We start from the raw sequence: 13,904 nt of genomic DNA, 5'->3' as shown, positions 1-13,904 counted from the left end.
TTATGAATTGCTTATTTTAACAAATTAAATATTTGCCTTTTGTGGACTTAGATCCAATGTTGTATTAAAACTCTGTTCATCTATCTCAGCTAACCTCACCTTCTAATTTTCTTAATTTCCTTAGTAGTTGCAATATTTAATGTTGATAGCTAAATTGAGCTCTTACAAAGCTTTTTAGTTGGGAGATTTCTGTAAGTCAGGATATTAATTCTAAGAATTAAAATTCCAGTTTTCCTTTTGCAGTGTTCTGGTACTGCTAATCATGATCTCCTGATCTTAAGGATTATTTTTTACCAAAGATCTGAAATAAATTGGAATTGGCAGGGGGGCGGGGGGGAGCAAAATAACTTTCACGGAGTCTTAAGATATTAAGAGCTCCGTCCGCTCCATGCCATATTGATTTTTTTCCAGTGAGTAGTGGATCATTTCACTGATGGCAGAAATTGGAGACCACTTAGGTAGTAGACTGGTGCATTCATAAATTCGCTGGACTTTATTCTCATGTATACCACAGCCTCTCTGTGCAGCCCTGGCAGCATAAAAAGTTTGGAAAGCCGATGTAAACGTAAATTATGTTGCCTGAAGGTATGAATGAGAAAAGACCACATGACCTTTGGAACATTCAAATGATGGAACATTTAACTATGCTTAACTATATTTAGTGCTTTCTGTTGGACTGAAGCCATGTGTTCAGTTGAGGTCAGTTGAAGTGTCATAATCTTTAAAAATAAAAATAAACCTTTTTACTTTAAGTGATTTACAAATTATAGATCTTTCTGAAGATTGTGTTTTTCTTTAACTGTAGCACTTTTAACCATTTGAATTCTACACAGTGTTGATAGATAATACACAGCTTCATAGAAGCTCGTCTGCAATAACTGTGACTCAACTGACAGGCTTTGTTTAATGAAAAGGCTCAGTGTTGCTCTAATATAAACTTAATACCTCTAACATACAGTCTTAAAGCCCTCAAACTAGGCAGAACATACAAATAATTTGTATTTTATTTGTATGCGCACTTCCACATTTTTGTTGTAGCACGAAGACAAATTATACAACCTAAGGAATAGCATCAAAGGACAAACCACTAAGTTTCTTAAAGTAAAAGGTATTACTGTGAACTCCAGATGTATTTTTTCTGACACTTAGAATTGAATAATGACATCTTTCACTTACAAGTATAGAAAGGGTTATGATAAGCTGACTTACTAAAATTAGTCTTGATTTTACAGATCGATGGTGCTGGACTTGCAACCTGCATTGAACTATGTGTGAAAGCACTGCGCTTGGAATCCAGTGAAAATGCAGATGTCAAGATATCTATTTGCAAGACCATCTCCTGCTTACTTCCGGATGATTTGGAAGTTAAACGTGCTTGTCAACTGAGTGAATTTCTTCTTGAGCCCACTGTGGATGCATATTATGCTGTTGAAATGCTATATAATCAGCCCGACCAGAAGTATGATGAAGAGAATCTTCCAATACCAAATTCTTTGCGCTGTGAGCTCTTGCTTGTGCTGAAAACTCAGTGGCCTTTTGATCCAGAGTTCTGGGACTGGAAAACTCTAAAGCGTCAGTGTCTGGCACTTATGGGAGAGGAGGCATCCATCGTGTCCTCAATAGATGAGCTAAATGATAGTGAAGTTTATGAGAAGGTTGAGGATTGCCAGGAAGAGAATAAAGAAACTTCTGTGAATGGGCTTGCTGGCCTTGATGAAGCTACAAGCCTTCTTAGGGGTATCGGAGATGAAAAGCAGAAAAAGAGAGAAATCAAAAAACTCAGAGAGAGGGGGTTCATATCAGCTAGATTTAGGAACTGGCAAGCTTATATGCAGTATTGTGTGTTATGTGACAAAGAATTCCTAGGTCATAGAATAGTTAGACATGCACAAAAACATTATAAAGATGGAATTTACAGTTGCCCTATTTGTGCCCAAAATTTTAATTCTAAAGAAAACTTTGTTCCCCATGTAACTTTGCATGTTAAAAAATCCAGCAAAGAGAGATTGGCTGCTATGAAACCACTGAGAAGACTGGGAAGACCTCCTAAAATTGCAACTGCCAACGAGAATCAGAAAACTAATTCTGTATCCAAACAGGAGCAGCGACCCATTAAGAAGAACAGTCTCTATTCAACAGACTTCATTGTGTTTAACGATAATGATGGCTCAGATGATGAAAATGATGACAGAGATAAACCTTACATACCAGAGATAGTGCCAGTTCCAAAGCCACTCCCTGTTAATGAATTCACATGCCCTGTAACGTTTTGTAAAAAAGGTTTTAAATATTTTAAAAATCTAATAGCACACGCAAAGGGGCATAAAGATAATGAAGAAGCTAAACGTTTTCTTGAAATGCAAAGCAAAAAAGTGATTTGCCAGTACTGTAGACGACATTTTGTAAGTGTTACTCACCTGAATGATCATTTACAAATGCACTGTGGCAGCAAGCCTTATATCTGCATACAGATGAAATGTAAGGCTGGTTTTAACAGTTATGCTGAGCTACTGACACACAGAAGAGAGCATCAAGTCTTCAGAGCTAAGTGTATGTTTCCTAAATGTGGCAGAGTGTTTTCTGAAGCCTATTTACTTTATGATCATGAAGCACAACACTATAATACCTATACCTGCAAAGTCACAGGCTGTGGAAAGGTATACCGTTCACAGAATGAATTGGAAAAGCATGTTGAGGATCACAGCAAGCAGCCTGAGAAAGAGCAGCAGACTGAAAACCAAAATAATCAGCCTGATCTTAGTCAACCTTCTAAAGCCAATGAAAACACCAACGGAGTTACTGTTAAAGAGGAAATGACGTCTCCTCCAGCTGATGACCGAAGTAGTTCCACTGAAGGAGAAAACATTGTTTGGAACCAAATCAAAGCAGAGCCAGTAGGGAATGAAAGTGTAAATTCACCGGCAAGTATACTGCAGCAAGGGGATTCCCTGCCTAGTGCTGGTTCGGAGCAGTCTCCTGTGGGCTCAGTGAAAACAGAAGTGACAGCTCCAGCAAGCAGCATGAAGCTGTCTGTTGTTAACCAAAAGATCCGAGATAATTTTGCAAAAAGAGGTAAATTGGCTGCTATTACCAGTAAAGTAGATACTACTAAACCTGGAGTCCAGCAGTTGTGCCCCTCGGTTGACTCTTGTCTTCCAGTTTTCCAAGAGAGAAAGGAAGAAGACTGTCTCAGTCAGACTCAGAATATTCAAACTGTTTCTGTGACCTCAGACACACTAAAACCAGAAACCCTTGAATCAAAAAGCTTAGAAAGACAAGTGAGCGTTGTAAATCCATTCAGTATGCAGAATCAGACAGGATATCGAAACAGTCTACCCATTTCCAAACTTGAAATTGAAGACAGTATTAAAGCTGCAGCTAATCTGTATAACTTGCCTTTAAAAACTTTAGAAAGTATTACCTTGATTCCATCACAGCCTAACATAAATAGCTCTCTAGTTCCACCTGTGTTACCAGCAACCCCAGTTCAGAAATTTAATTGTCAGGTTGAAGGTTGTACTCGAACATACAACTCGTCACAGAGCATTGGCAAACATATGAAGGCAGCACACCCTGATGAATATGCTGCTTTTAAAATGCAGCGTAAAAATAAGAGACCACGAAAATCCAGCAGTCTGCAAAATGTGCCGAATGATGGGAAGATTGTGTATCTTACGCCGTCGCAAGTGGGCAATCTCAGTGGTGCTGCTTTTACTGCACAGAACAAATCAAATTTGAATCCCAGCTGTTCCAGTCAAGTACAGCATGTCTCAAGTACTCTTTTCCCAACCCACCTGGAAAATTTGGCCAACCCTATGTTGCCTGGAGTGGAAAGTGTCATAAATCCAAGTTTGTCTACTCGTATTAAAAGTGAGCCTGAGAGTGTTTTATGTTCACAAATGGAAAATCTTTCTGGTGCAACCTTACCTTCCCAGTTGGATGATCTGGCAAAAACAGTTATGCCTCTGAATATTGATGGCAGTTCAGATCCTTTTCTTCCTTTGCCTGCAGAAAATGGTCCGATGTCTCTCTTTCCTTCATCAGCAGAGAATCCTCCAAATTCGGTCTTCTCACAACTGGAAAATAACACAAATAGCTTTTCATTGCAACTAGAAGGAAACACTAGTTCTGCTTTCCCAAAAGAGGAAAGTGTTGATCAAATATTTCCCTCACGATTGAGTAATGAAAATAACTTCAGTGAAACTAGTTCTCAACATCCAGCTTCAGAAAAGGTGAAAAAAGATCGTGGCCAGGGCCCAAATGGGAAAGAAAGGAAGCCAAAACATAACAAGCGGGCAAAGTGGCCAGCAATAATTAGAGATGGCAAATTTATCTGTAGCAGGTGCTTCAGAGTTTTCACTAATCCTAGATCACTTGGTGGTCACTTATCTAAGAGGTCTTATTGTAAGCCTCTTGAAGGATCAGAGATTTCTCCAGAAGCCCTGCAGGCTAATGGACAATCTTTGCTTGCCAGTATGATTCTTTCTTCAAATTCATTAAACTTGCAGCAACCCCAGGAGTCTGCCTTCAATCCAGAAACGTGTTTTAAAGATCCATCATTCCTCCAGTTACTTGCAGCTGAAAATCGTTCCACAGCCTTACTGCAGACTATGTTTCCACGAGCCAGTGGGACTAATACCAGTGGGAATGAGGAAGGAAATCAAATTATAAAGCAAGCCTTGGAAAGTGCAGGCATCCCGAGTACCTTTGATAACACAGAAGTACTTCCACGCATAGTGACGACGAGTTGTGTTTCTGGTACGACCCAGATAAATGCAGCTGTTCTTCCCAACTCAGCCACGTCCCCTCTGCTGCAGACAGTCTGTAACCCCAATACCCTGCTAACAGACCAAAACAGGACCCTCAGTGCCAAAATGCCTCCACTAAACGAATGCAAGAGTTTGCCTGGTTTTGCAACAGAGGACTTAATGCTAAAGACCATTGAAAACGGCTTGTGTCCTAGCTCATTTTCTAATACTGTTGCAGCAGCACAAAACTTTGCAGGGAACAGTTCACGAGTTTCAGTTATAAGTAGGCCCAAGAATTCAGGATCAAGCGACTTGAATAAGAAGGGAACCAGTTCTTCAAAGAGGAAGAGAAAAACAACTACACCTCTGCTTGTGCCCAGTATATCACAGAAGGTAGCAGTAAATAATGCAACAGTGTTGGGACTTCTAACCAAAAGTACTGAAGGAAACATGCAAATACAGGGAGAAGGTTTTCAGTCTAACTTGCTTGGAAATTGTGGCTCTCAAGCGGTGGTGGAAAATCTCACACAAAAACTCAATGTTGACAATCAGTTATTTATGGCCAGTATCAAAGAGAATTTCAAAACAAATCTCGAGGCTCATAGAGCGCTGCCCCCTTTAACAGTAAAAACTGAAAATGGGGATTCCCAAATGATGACTGTAAATTCTTGTGTGCGAGCAAATTCGGGGGAACAGATTACAAAAGACAGTGTTATGCAGAACTTTGAAAAAACCTTGGAAATAATTAAAACTGCTATGAATTCACAGATACTTGAGGTGAAAACTGAAATTCAGGATACCACTGCTGATTCAGGACAGAACTCGCGAGTAAATAATGCACAGGCTTCCTCAGAAAATTCTGCACCCAGTGTAAAACTGCCCACTCCTACGCAGTTTTCTGGGCACACTGGGAATGTCACTGCTGCAAAGGGTAGCTCTGCTCAGTCTGAGACATCTCAAAAGGATGATACCAAAATGCTGGAAATTTTGGAGGGCTTGCAAAAAATGAAGCTGGAAGATGATTCTCCCGTTCACATCTCTGAGACTGTTTCCCAGTGTCCTCCAGCAGACGCGGTAGCACCAGCAGTCCCGACTGGATCAATTGAACATAAGCCCCTCATCCAGATATCTCCAGAGGCAAGTAACATTCAGTTTAGTGATAGAGTTAATAAACCTTTTGTATGTCAGAATCCTGGCTGCAATTACAGTGCTATGACAAAAGATGCATTATTTAAACACTATGGCAAGATTCATCAGTACACTGCAGAAATGATACTAGAAATCAAGAAACATCAGTTGAAGTATGCCCCATTCAAATGTGTTGTAGCCTCCTGTCCAAAAACTTTCACAAGAAACTCTAATCTCCGAGCACACTGCCAGCTTGTACATCATTTTACAACAGAGGAGATGGTAAAATTAAAAATTAAAAGGCCTTATGGCAGAAGATCTCAAAATGAAACTGTAAACACAGCCCCACAACCGGTTGAAATAAAAACTGTGCAGACACTAGTAACAGAAAACAAAACTGCAGCTCCATTGGTCAAAGAAGCTCAGATAAAGGAAGTTGTAGAGCCTGTTGAAGTCTCGGAAAAATTTCTACCAGAAAATAAGATTCCTGAAAGACTGGAAAAACCTCCCCAAGTGGTTTCCATTCCACTCGAGCAGCATAATGCAGCCTCTTTTGGTAGCACAGACGCACAACCCAAAGCACGCAAGGTTAGGAAGCACAGAAAGGAGAAAGAGGAGAGAAATGGTAGGAAGCCTGTAACAAAGTCTCTGGAGTTTCCCACAAGGTACAGCCCTTACAGACCATACCGCTGTGTCCATCAGGGCTGCTTTGCGGCTTTTACGATACAACAAAACCTAATCCTTCACTACCAAGCTGTGCACAAATCAGACCTTCCTGCCTTCTCTGCTGAAGTGGAGGAGGAGATTGAGCAAGGTAAAGAGGAACGAGAGGAGGTGGAAACCAAACCTGCCATCAGAGAGTTCAGGTGTGAGGTGAGTGACTGCTCCCGCATCTTTCAGGAAGTTACCAGCTTGATACAACATTACGTGAAGCTTCACAACATGACCCCAGAGCAGATTGGAAACATGAAATCAGCCCTAGAGGTGGGAAGGTTTTTTTGTGACCAGTCTCAGTGTAAGGCTTCGTTTACAGAGTATCTTAACTACGTAGTGCATCTTGAGACAGATCACGGTGTTAAGATAAGGCCAAACAAAGTAGAAGATGACGGTGTATTCAAGTGTGACTGTGAAGGCTGTGACCGTATTTATGCTACTAGGTCTAACCTCTTGAGGCATATTTTTAACAAACATAATGACAGGCATAAAGATCATCTAATAAGACCCAGGAGACTGACACCAGGCCAGGAAAACATTTCAAGCAAAGCAAATCAGGAGAAACCATTGAAGTCTAAACAGAGAGGACTCAAAAACAGATCGGGAAAAGAAGGTAACAGGCTGTCATCGAAAACAAAACGAAAGAAAAACGTGCCCTTGGAAAATAAAGACTCAAAAGAAATAGATGTTGAAGAAAATCAGTCTTATTCACTAAAACGTGGCAAGTATGTGTATTTAATAAAGTCTAGAGACGATGCCTTGTCGGAATGTACAAGCAAGTTCATGACTCAGTATCCATGTATGATAAAGGGATGTTCATCTGTAGTTACAAGTGAAAGTAACATAATAAGGCATTATAAATGTCATAAGCTGTCCAAAGCATTTACTTCCCAACACAGAGATCTTCTTATTGTATCTAAAACGCAGTCTGTCTCCCAAGTAAAGGAAGCCACTTGTGAGCAAGAGGAAACTGATAAAAAAACTGATGTGAAAGAGCCTGAACCGAGTTTGATAGTGAGCAATAATGATTCAAGCACAACTACCTTACCACAAAAGGAAACTGAAAAAGGCGAAAAGGATGAAGTGGATGAACTAACAGAACTATTCATTACTAAACTAATTAATGAGGATTGCTCAACTACTGAAAATCAAGCAAAAATCTCTTCCAGTGTAAATAGTGACTTGCAGGAGACCAGCTCCTGCTCCTCAGAGAAGCAAAAATCAAACAACCTGAAAAGAGCAAATAAAGAAAAAAATGTATCTCAGAATAAGAGAAAGAGAGCTGAAAAAACTGAGGAAGCACTGCCTGTTGATGTGAGTGGCACGCACAGGGAGGAAGAGACTGCTGTTGCCATTCAAACGGCCGAGGAGCAGCCTGCGGCCTTTGACTGGAGCTCGTTTAAGCCGATGGGTTTTGAAGTGTCATTCCTCAAGTTCCTTGAAGAGTCTGCTGTGAAGCAAAAGAAAAACACTGAAAGAGACTACCACAGTGGCGGAACCAAAAAAGGATCCCATTCAAACTCACGGAAATCCAGTGAGAAGACCCCCGTAGCAAGTGATGTCACTTGGTCATGTTCTGAAACTGAAACCCTTGTACTGTTTGCCAACCCATCACAGCTTCCATGTGGTGATAATGTAAAGATAGTTTTAGACAAGACTCTTAAAGACTGCACTGAGCGTCTGTTGAAGCAACTTCAGGAAATGAAACCTGTTGTCAGTTTGAGAAGGCTTGAAGGACGTTGGGAGGATAATCCAGAAGTTATAGCTGCAAAAGTAATTGTTTTGGGTATTGAGGAAGGGGAATCAAAGTACTGAAAACCTAATGTGTTTAACCGTGACCTGTAATAGAATTTATTTTGAATAGGAAGCCATCAAGCATGCTAGTAACTGTGGAGCTCTTTTATTTTGAAGTGATTTAATCTAGCAAAAAACATGACATGAGTCATGTAAATGTCTTATTTGTTTTTATCCCTATGGGACTTGAAGAACAGAGTAATTGCTTCAGTTCTGTAAATACTTTATCAAGACCTCAACTTTCTATCAGATTGTCCTTTCCATGAACTAAATCTTTGTGAGTTGTCTGTGATTGTTATCTTTCACCAGGTTACTTCTCATGTATAACAGTTTTCTTTATTTGTAGATACAGTTTTTTTGTATATATTTATTATTGTAAATCATTTGCTGCCACCAGCAGTCTGTAAGTCTAAACTATTAAATGACACATTTATATTCGGAATTTTAATTTGTAACTAAGTGAGCAAGTTTTTAAAACTGTCCTTCAATCATTTTAAATTAAGAACTTTTGAACTAAAGCTAGCTAAGTCTGTCATATCCAGTTTATTTTGCATAAAGCATTTATTTACAGAAGAGGAGCTGGATAAGATCACATTTCATAGGTTAAATGTACTGACACACTCTCATTTTTGTAAATTTTGACATCCAGTATCTATGGATGATATTCATATGTAGTTAACACATAAATATAATAGTTTTCTTATAGCTACATTTTTCATTGCTTTTAATTGGATACAAAGCATTTATGATTCCATAATAAAAATGGAAATGTGAATAAAAATAGTTTGCTACATTGGAGATTTAAAACAATATTTGGTATTAAAGAATCCGTTGTGAATGTGATAGAAAATTAGTAGTGTGGAGCAGTGTATATATTTGAGGTGGTGATTTGTGAAGTAGCCCAGTATTGCCTTAAATAAAAACACATTTCATTTCTTGTTTTATACATGTGATCTTATAAAGGTTATTTTTGTTTCTGTAACTTAGATTGGTGTATAGTTTAATTTTTGTTAAAAAAACAAAACAAAACAAAAAAACTTCAGAAACCGTTTTTGTAAATAGTGGGTTTATAAAACAGATGGTTTATTTTGATAATACCAGTTTGGTATCTATCCATAAAATACACGAGTCCTTATGCCATACCATTAAAAGCTAAATAAACAAGACACTTTCTGAAAGGGAAGTGATATTCTGATCTTACAGATAAACTCAGTGGTTGTGCTCTATTGATGGCATGGGCTCCCTTTGCGCTCTTCTGCCTCTTGCTGACTGTACCTGGCACCACTCTCACAACCTCTCTTTTCCACACTGGAACGAGCCTCAGAAGCGGTGCTGCTTGTAGTGCCCGGGATTGGAGCAATTCCTCTGTATGCTGCTAACTGAAATGACAGGTATCCAGTTTGTTGAGTAACCAAAAGTGTGAATGTGTTGGTGGGAGCTGTCAGTACCCAGGAATCTTCAGTGTTGGTTTTCACGTGTGATTATCTTGACTCAGATGGGACAAGCCAGCTGGATTGTGTGGTACCAAAAAATTTTTCCTGGATTATTCTCGTTATTGGATGTGACCTACCTTCAGTAATATAAAATAGTCTTTAACTTGGGTGAGATTGGCTGGATTTTTTTTTCTATAAACTTGTCTTGCCATTTAAAGCTTTGTATTAAATGCTACACTTGATTGCTCTTAAGCTATTCACCTGGAATCTTTGACAGTTTTCCTGAATATCAGTCCAGAGGGCACATTCCTACAACCAATTGAAATGACTTGTTGCAAGAGTGAGGATTATGTATGAAACGGCAGGAAGGCAACAGCAGTTCAATTTGGGCATCGCCCTTGGTTTACTTCGTGGTGCTAAATTGCCTACCTTCACAGACAGCCCGTGCTTCCATTTGAACAGAGCCCCTTGGCTCCTCTCGCTTTTGATCCCTCCCAGGTGACTAGACTTGACAGTTCTGCCAAGTTAGTAAATCAAAGGTGTTGCCTGAGAATGATAAAACCAAAACAAATCCTTGCATTTTAACTCTAGGAGAGTTTGTTATAATAGTTACAAGCACACAGTGCCATGTTCTACCTACTAGAGGCCTCGTGGTCCCCCTGGATGGAGCTGCTCTTGGATACCAGTCATGGTGATTGTAGAGGGAGCTTCTTCAGGGGAGAAGAGAGCAGAGATCCTCTGGAGTGGATCACAAATACCACCTGAAATCTCTTGTTTTCAGCTGTACTTAGCCACTGCAGTCACTGTCAACAGACCTCGCAACTGTTAGTCTTTAGAAGAATTTTTGTGTTGTGTGAGTTGAATAGCTTCAGCATTGACATTCTTGATGATAAATTCCACATCATTTGCAGTTCTTGAACTGAGAATACCATACAACTATTTACTACACAGTGATATACCAAAATGCTATTAAAAAAAAAAAAAAAAGACAAAAAATTCCAATGTCATAAATATCCAGAAGGTAATTTCTGGTTTGGATCTGAATGTAGGGTCTGAATTTCTGAGAATGAAATATTTAATACTGTCTCATCCCAATCCAGTTAAAGTAGGTGCTGTACCAATACAATCAGTGCCTTCCCTGACCCTTTTAGGTGGGTACTGACACAGGTAAGCTAGGGTTGTTTTTTTCCTTTTTTAAAATAAAGTGTTTTGAACTTTAAGTGGGGGACCAAAGGCAGGGTCTGGTTTAAGATGTCACAGACTGCAGAGGGCACTCAGGTTTGGTAGTGCCACCTAGAAAGGCTCCCGAGGAAATAAAAATGGTATTTGCATTTGGATGTTTTACCTTGGGTGATGTAGGAAACCTCCCACTGTAGCAGTGGCAGGGTGCCTGAAGGGATGGTTTCTCTGGAGCCTGGAGCTATACCCTGCCCCTGGGGCTGCTGGACAGGATGGGGCTCCAGAGTGGCCAAGGCAGCTCTACCAGCAGCACCTCAGCCTGTAGGGTGCCCCCACACCCAAAGGTGCTGCTGGCCCTGCTGCTCAGTCCCTCTCTGTCTTCTGCCTTGCCTTTTTTTTTCCTCTGTCTCTGTCTTCCAGACTTGTCACCTGTGAACCGGAGTGGGGGATGACATTCAAGCAAAGGCTCTTTCTTTTAACGCCTTGTCGCCATCAGGAATGACTAAAACAGAAGTTGGTGCTGATGGGGAAGCAACCAAATCGAGGAGTCTGGCTGGATGCAGAGAACAGACTGTTTTGTGATTGAAAGTCACAGTCAGCCTCTCCTTGGTTAACTGTGTTCATAAAGAAATCTACTCTTTTCGGATCCCTAATTCAGTGTAAATAAGAGTAGTGGGTTTATTGTCACATGTTTCAGGTGGTGCTTCTGAGCAGGATGGGGGAACTGTGGATTGCACTGGGATGTCAAGTCTATGGCTCTTGCATAGCAAGTGAACAATGCTTGCACAAGTAACACTGGAACCAATTGTTGAATCAGGTGGGGAAAAGTAGTTGGCTGGTTGTTTCAGTGAGTTTCTGTGCCAAAGAGTTGGTTATGGCTCCCACCTGTGCGGGCAGGGACATGCTACCCTGAGGTGTAGGTCCTCTGAGCTGGAGAAGCTCGTGCTCAGCTCTGGCTGGAGCCTTGGCATGGAGAAGGTGATACTATTAAAGGAGTGGGAAACAAGGCCACTGGTACTGGAGAAGTAAGTAGAGGGAATAAACTATCAGCAAATAGGGAAATATTTTTCTGTGTCTTTTTTTCAAATCTGTTCTATCCCAAGGCAAGGAGCTTACTCGGATTTTAAAGAAAATGAAAGTTTATGTAAGACATGGATCTTTTGATGTTTTGGAATATGAATGAGGTAAATATTTTTGTATGAATGTGCATGGAGTGATCATGGGTTTTTGTCCATTACTGTATGGGCTCAGATAAGTTTCTTATCAATTGCTTATATCCTTGTGGAACATAGCACTTGAATTAAATTTTTTAACATGTCTATTTGAGTGACTCAGAAGTTTAGGGGCCAAGCCTGTAAACTCATTTGAACCAAAAAAATGTAACAGCAAATGCTTCAGGGATGTATGGATGAGTGAAACCTAAACTGGAGAACAAAGGCATATATAAAGGCAGGAAAAGGGCTGTGGAAGGGAAGGAGCCAGTAAAAGACCAAATGATGGCCAAGAACAAGGATTCAGAAAGAGATGAGTTTCTGTTCTCTGAGGTTCAGTAAAATCTGACAGAGCTGCCTTGTGTGACGCTCCCTTCCTTTTTTATGAGTTGCACTGTCAAATACTCAAATTTTTCAGTGCATGATGTGAAGGCTACTTGGCAGTTTGCTGTGAGTGAGTTGGTTACACAAAGTTGGTCTGTAATAAATTTTCAGAATATTTCTCATGTAAGGTACTGGCTTTGTCAGAACTGAAGTATCCTCCAAGACTCAAAACATGCTGATTTTGGAATTTATTTATCATTTCATGGCTGTTGGAAGATAGAAGTAAAAATAAAACTTTGAACATACATTCCAAAGAATGAGAGTTCTTGTTTTATGGAAAAATTTTTGGTCTAAGTGGGAATCTCTGACCAGCCACAGAGCTTTAGGGGATGCTTTAAAACCCTTCAAGCGCTGACTTTATATACTTTTTTATTAGGGAGCAGCTAATGCACAAATTTTATCAGAAACCTGTGTTGTCTAAACTGTGTTTGCTTCTCTTCATTTTTTCCCAAATAAACCTTACTTTAAAAGCAATTAATAAATACTTTTTCATTAATGTGCTGTCTTAAAATATATCCTCAATAATTAAAACCCAGACATTTTAGAAACACTTTTTTCTTTCATAGTGTTGCCTTTGTTTTAAAAACATTATGTATGAGGGCCCAAAAGGGCCAAGACGATCTTGGATTTTGCTATCAGTTACTCAAACTGTGGAAGTCACAGTTTCTCAGTGCTCATGGGCAGTGGTTTTGCTTCATGTATTCTTTGGTGGGTTTGTCCAGTAGCTGCAAGAGACTTTCCAAGTGGAATTTCTGTCATGAGCCACATTCTGTGTATGTAGAGTTTTAACAGGAAACATCCTGAATTGCGTAAAGCGCCTTGTCTTGATACAGGTGCTGATTCACCATCACTCGAGGTGCAAAACTTCAGCTGGCCACAGGCTGGCAAGCTGGTATCTGAGGGACTGCTGTCACTGCTCAGTTCAGCAACAAATCCTTATAAAATTAGGTTTATTTTAGAGGGAAAAAACCAAAGCAAAACACACCTTGAAAATCACAGTCTAAAGCATGTAGCTTATTCATTAGTTCCTAAAGTTAATTCTGTAACTGCTACCCCAGTACTCCTAATGCTAAAGGGTTCATTTTGATCAGGCTCAGTACTGATGTCTGTCCAAGGGTCTTTCATTCCAGCAACAGAAAGAGCACACTACCCTGAAATAAGTTTTTTAAGGCACTAGTTTCTGTTATCTTAAAAGTCTAGGTTCAACAGAAGATACATCTTAGCTAATTCTATCCTTTTCCAGTTATCCCAAATGATACACATAACACAGCAGAAGTGTGTGGTATTTAAGAGATACTTAGAAACGGGGGGAG

The 13,904-nt window shown here is 39.9% G+C and overlaps 1 protein-coding gene across 1 annotated transcript in view; it reads left to right on the top strand.

Annotated features, from left to right (window-relative positions):
* The window catches only part of ZNF292 (zinc finger protein 292), a 54,079-nt gene extending 41,241 nt beyond the window's left edge, over positions 1-12,838 (top strand). The window contains exon 8 of the mRNA XM_050316632.1: positions 1,233-12,838. Coding sequence (XP_050172589.1) covers positions 1,233-8,405 — 7,173 coding nt within the window. The 3' untranslated portion in view covers positions 8,406-12,838. The remainder of the gene's footprint in view (positions 1-1,232) is intronic.
* The last annotated feature ends 1,066 nt before the right edge of the window (positions 12,839-13,904 follow it).

This window comes from Myiozetetes cayanensis, unplaced genomic scaffold (genome assembly GCF_022539395.1).
Source record: "Myiozetetes cayanensis isolate MyiCay16 unplaced genomic scaffold, myiCay2020 scf2-11, whole genome shotgun sequence".
Lineage (NCBI taxonomy): Eukaryota > Metazoa > Chordata > Aves > Passeriformes > Tyrannidae > Myiozetetes > Myiozetetes cayanensis.
The sequence above is the reverse complement of the archived record's forward strand: the minus strand, read 5'-3'. Positions and strand labels throughout refer to the sequence as shown.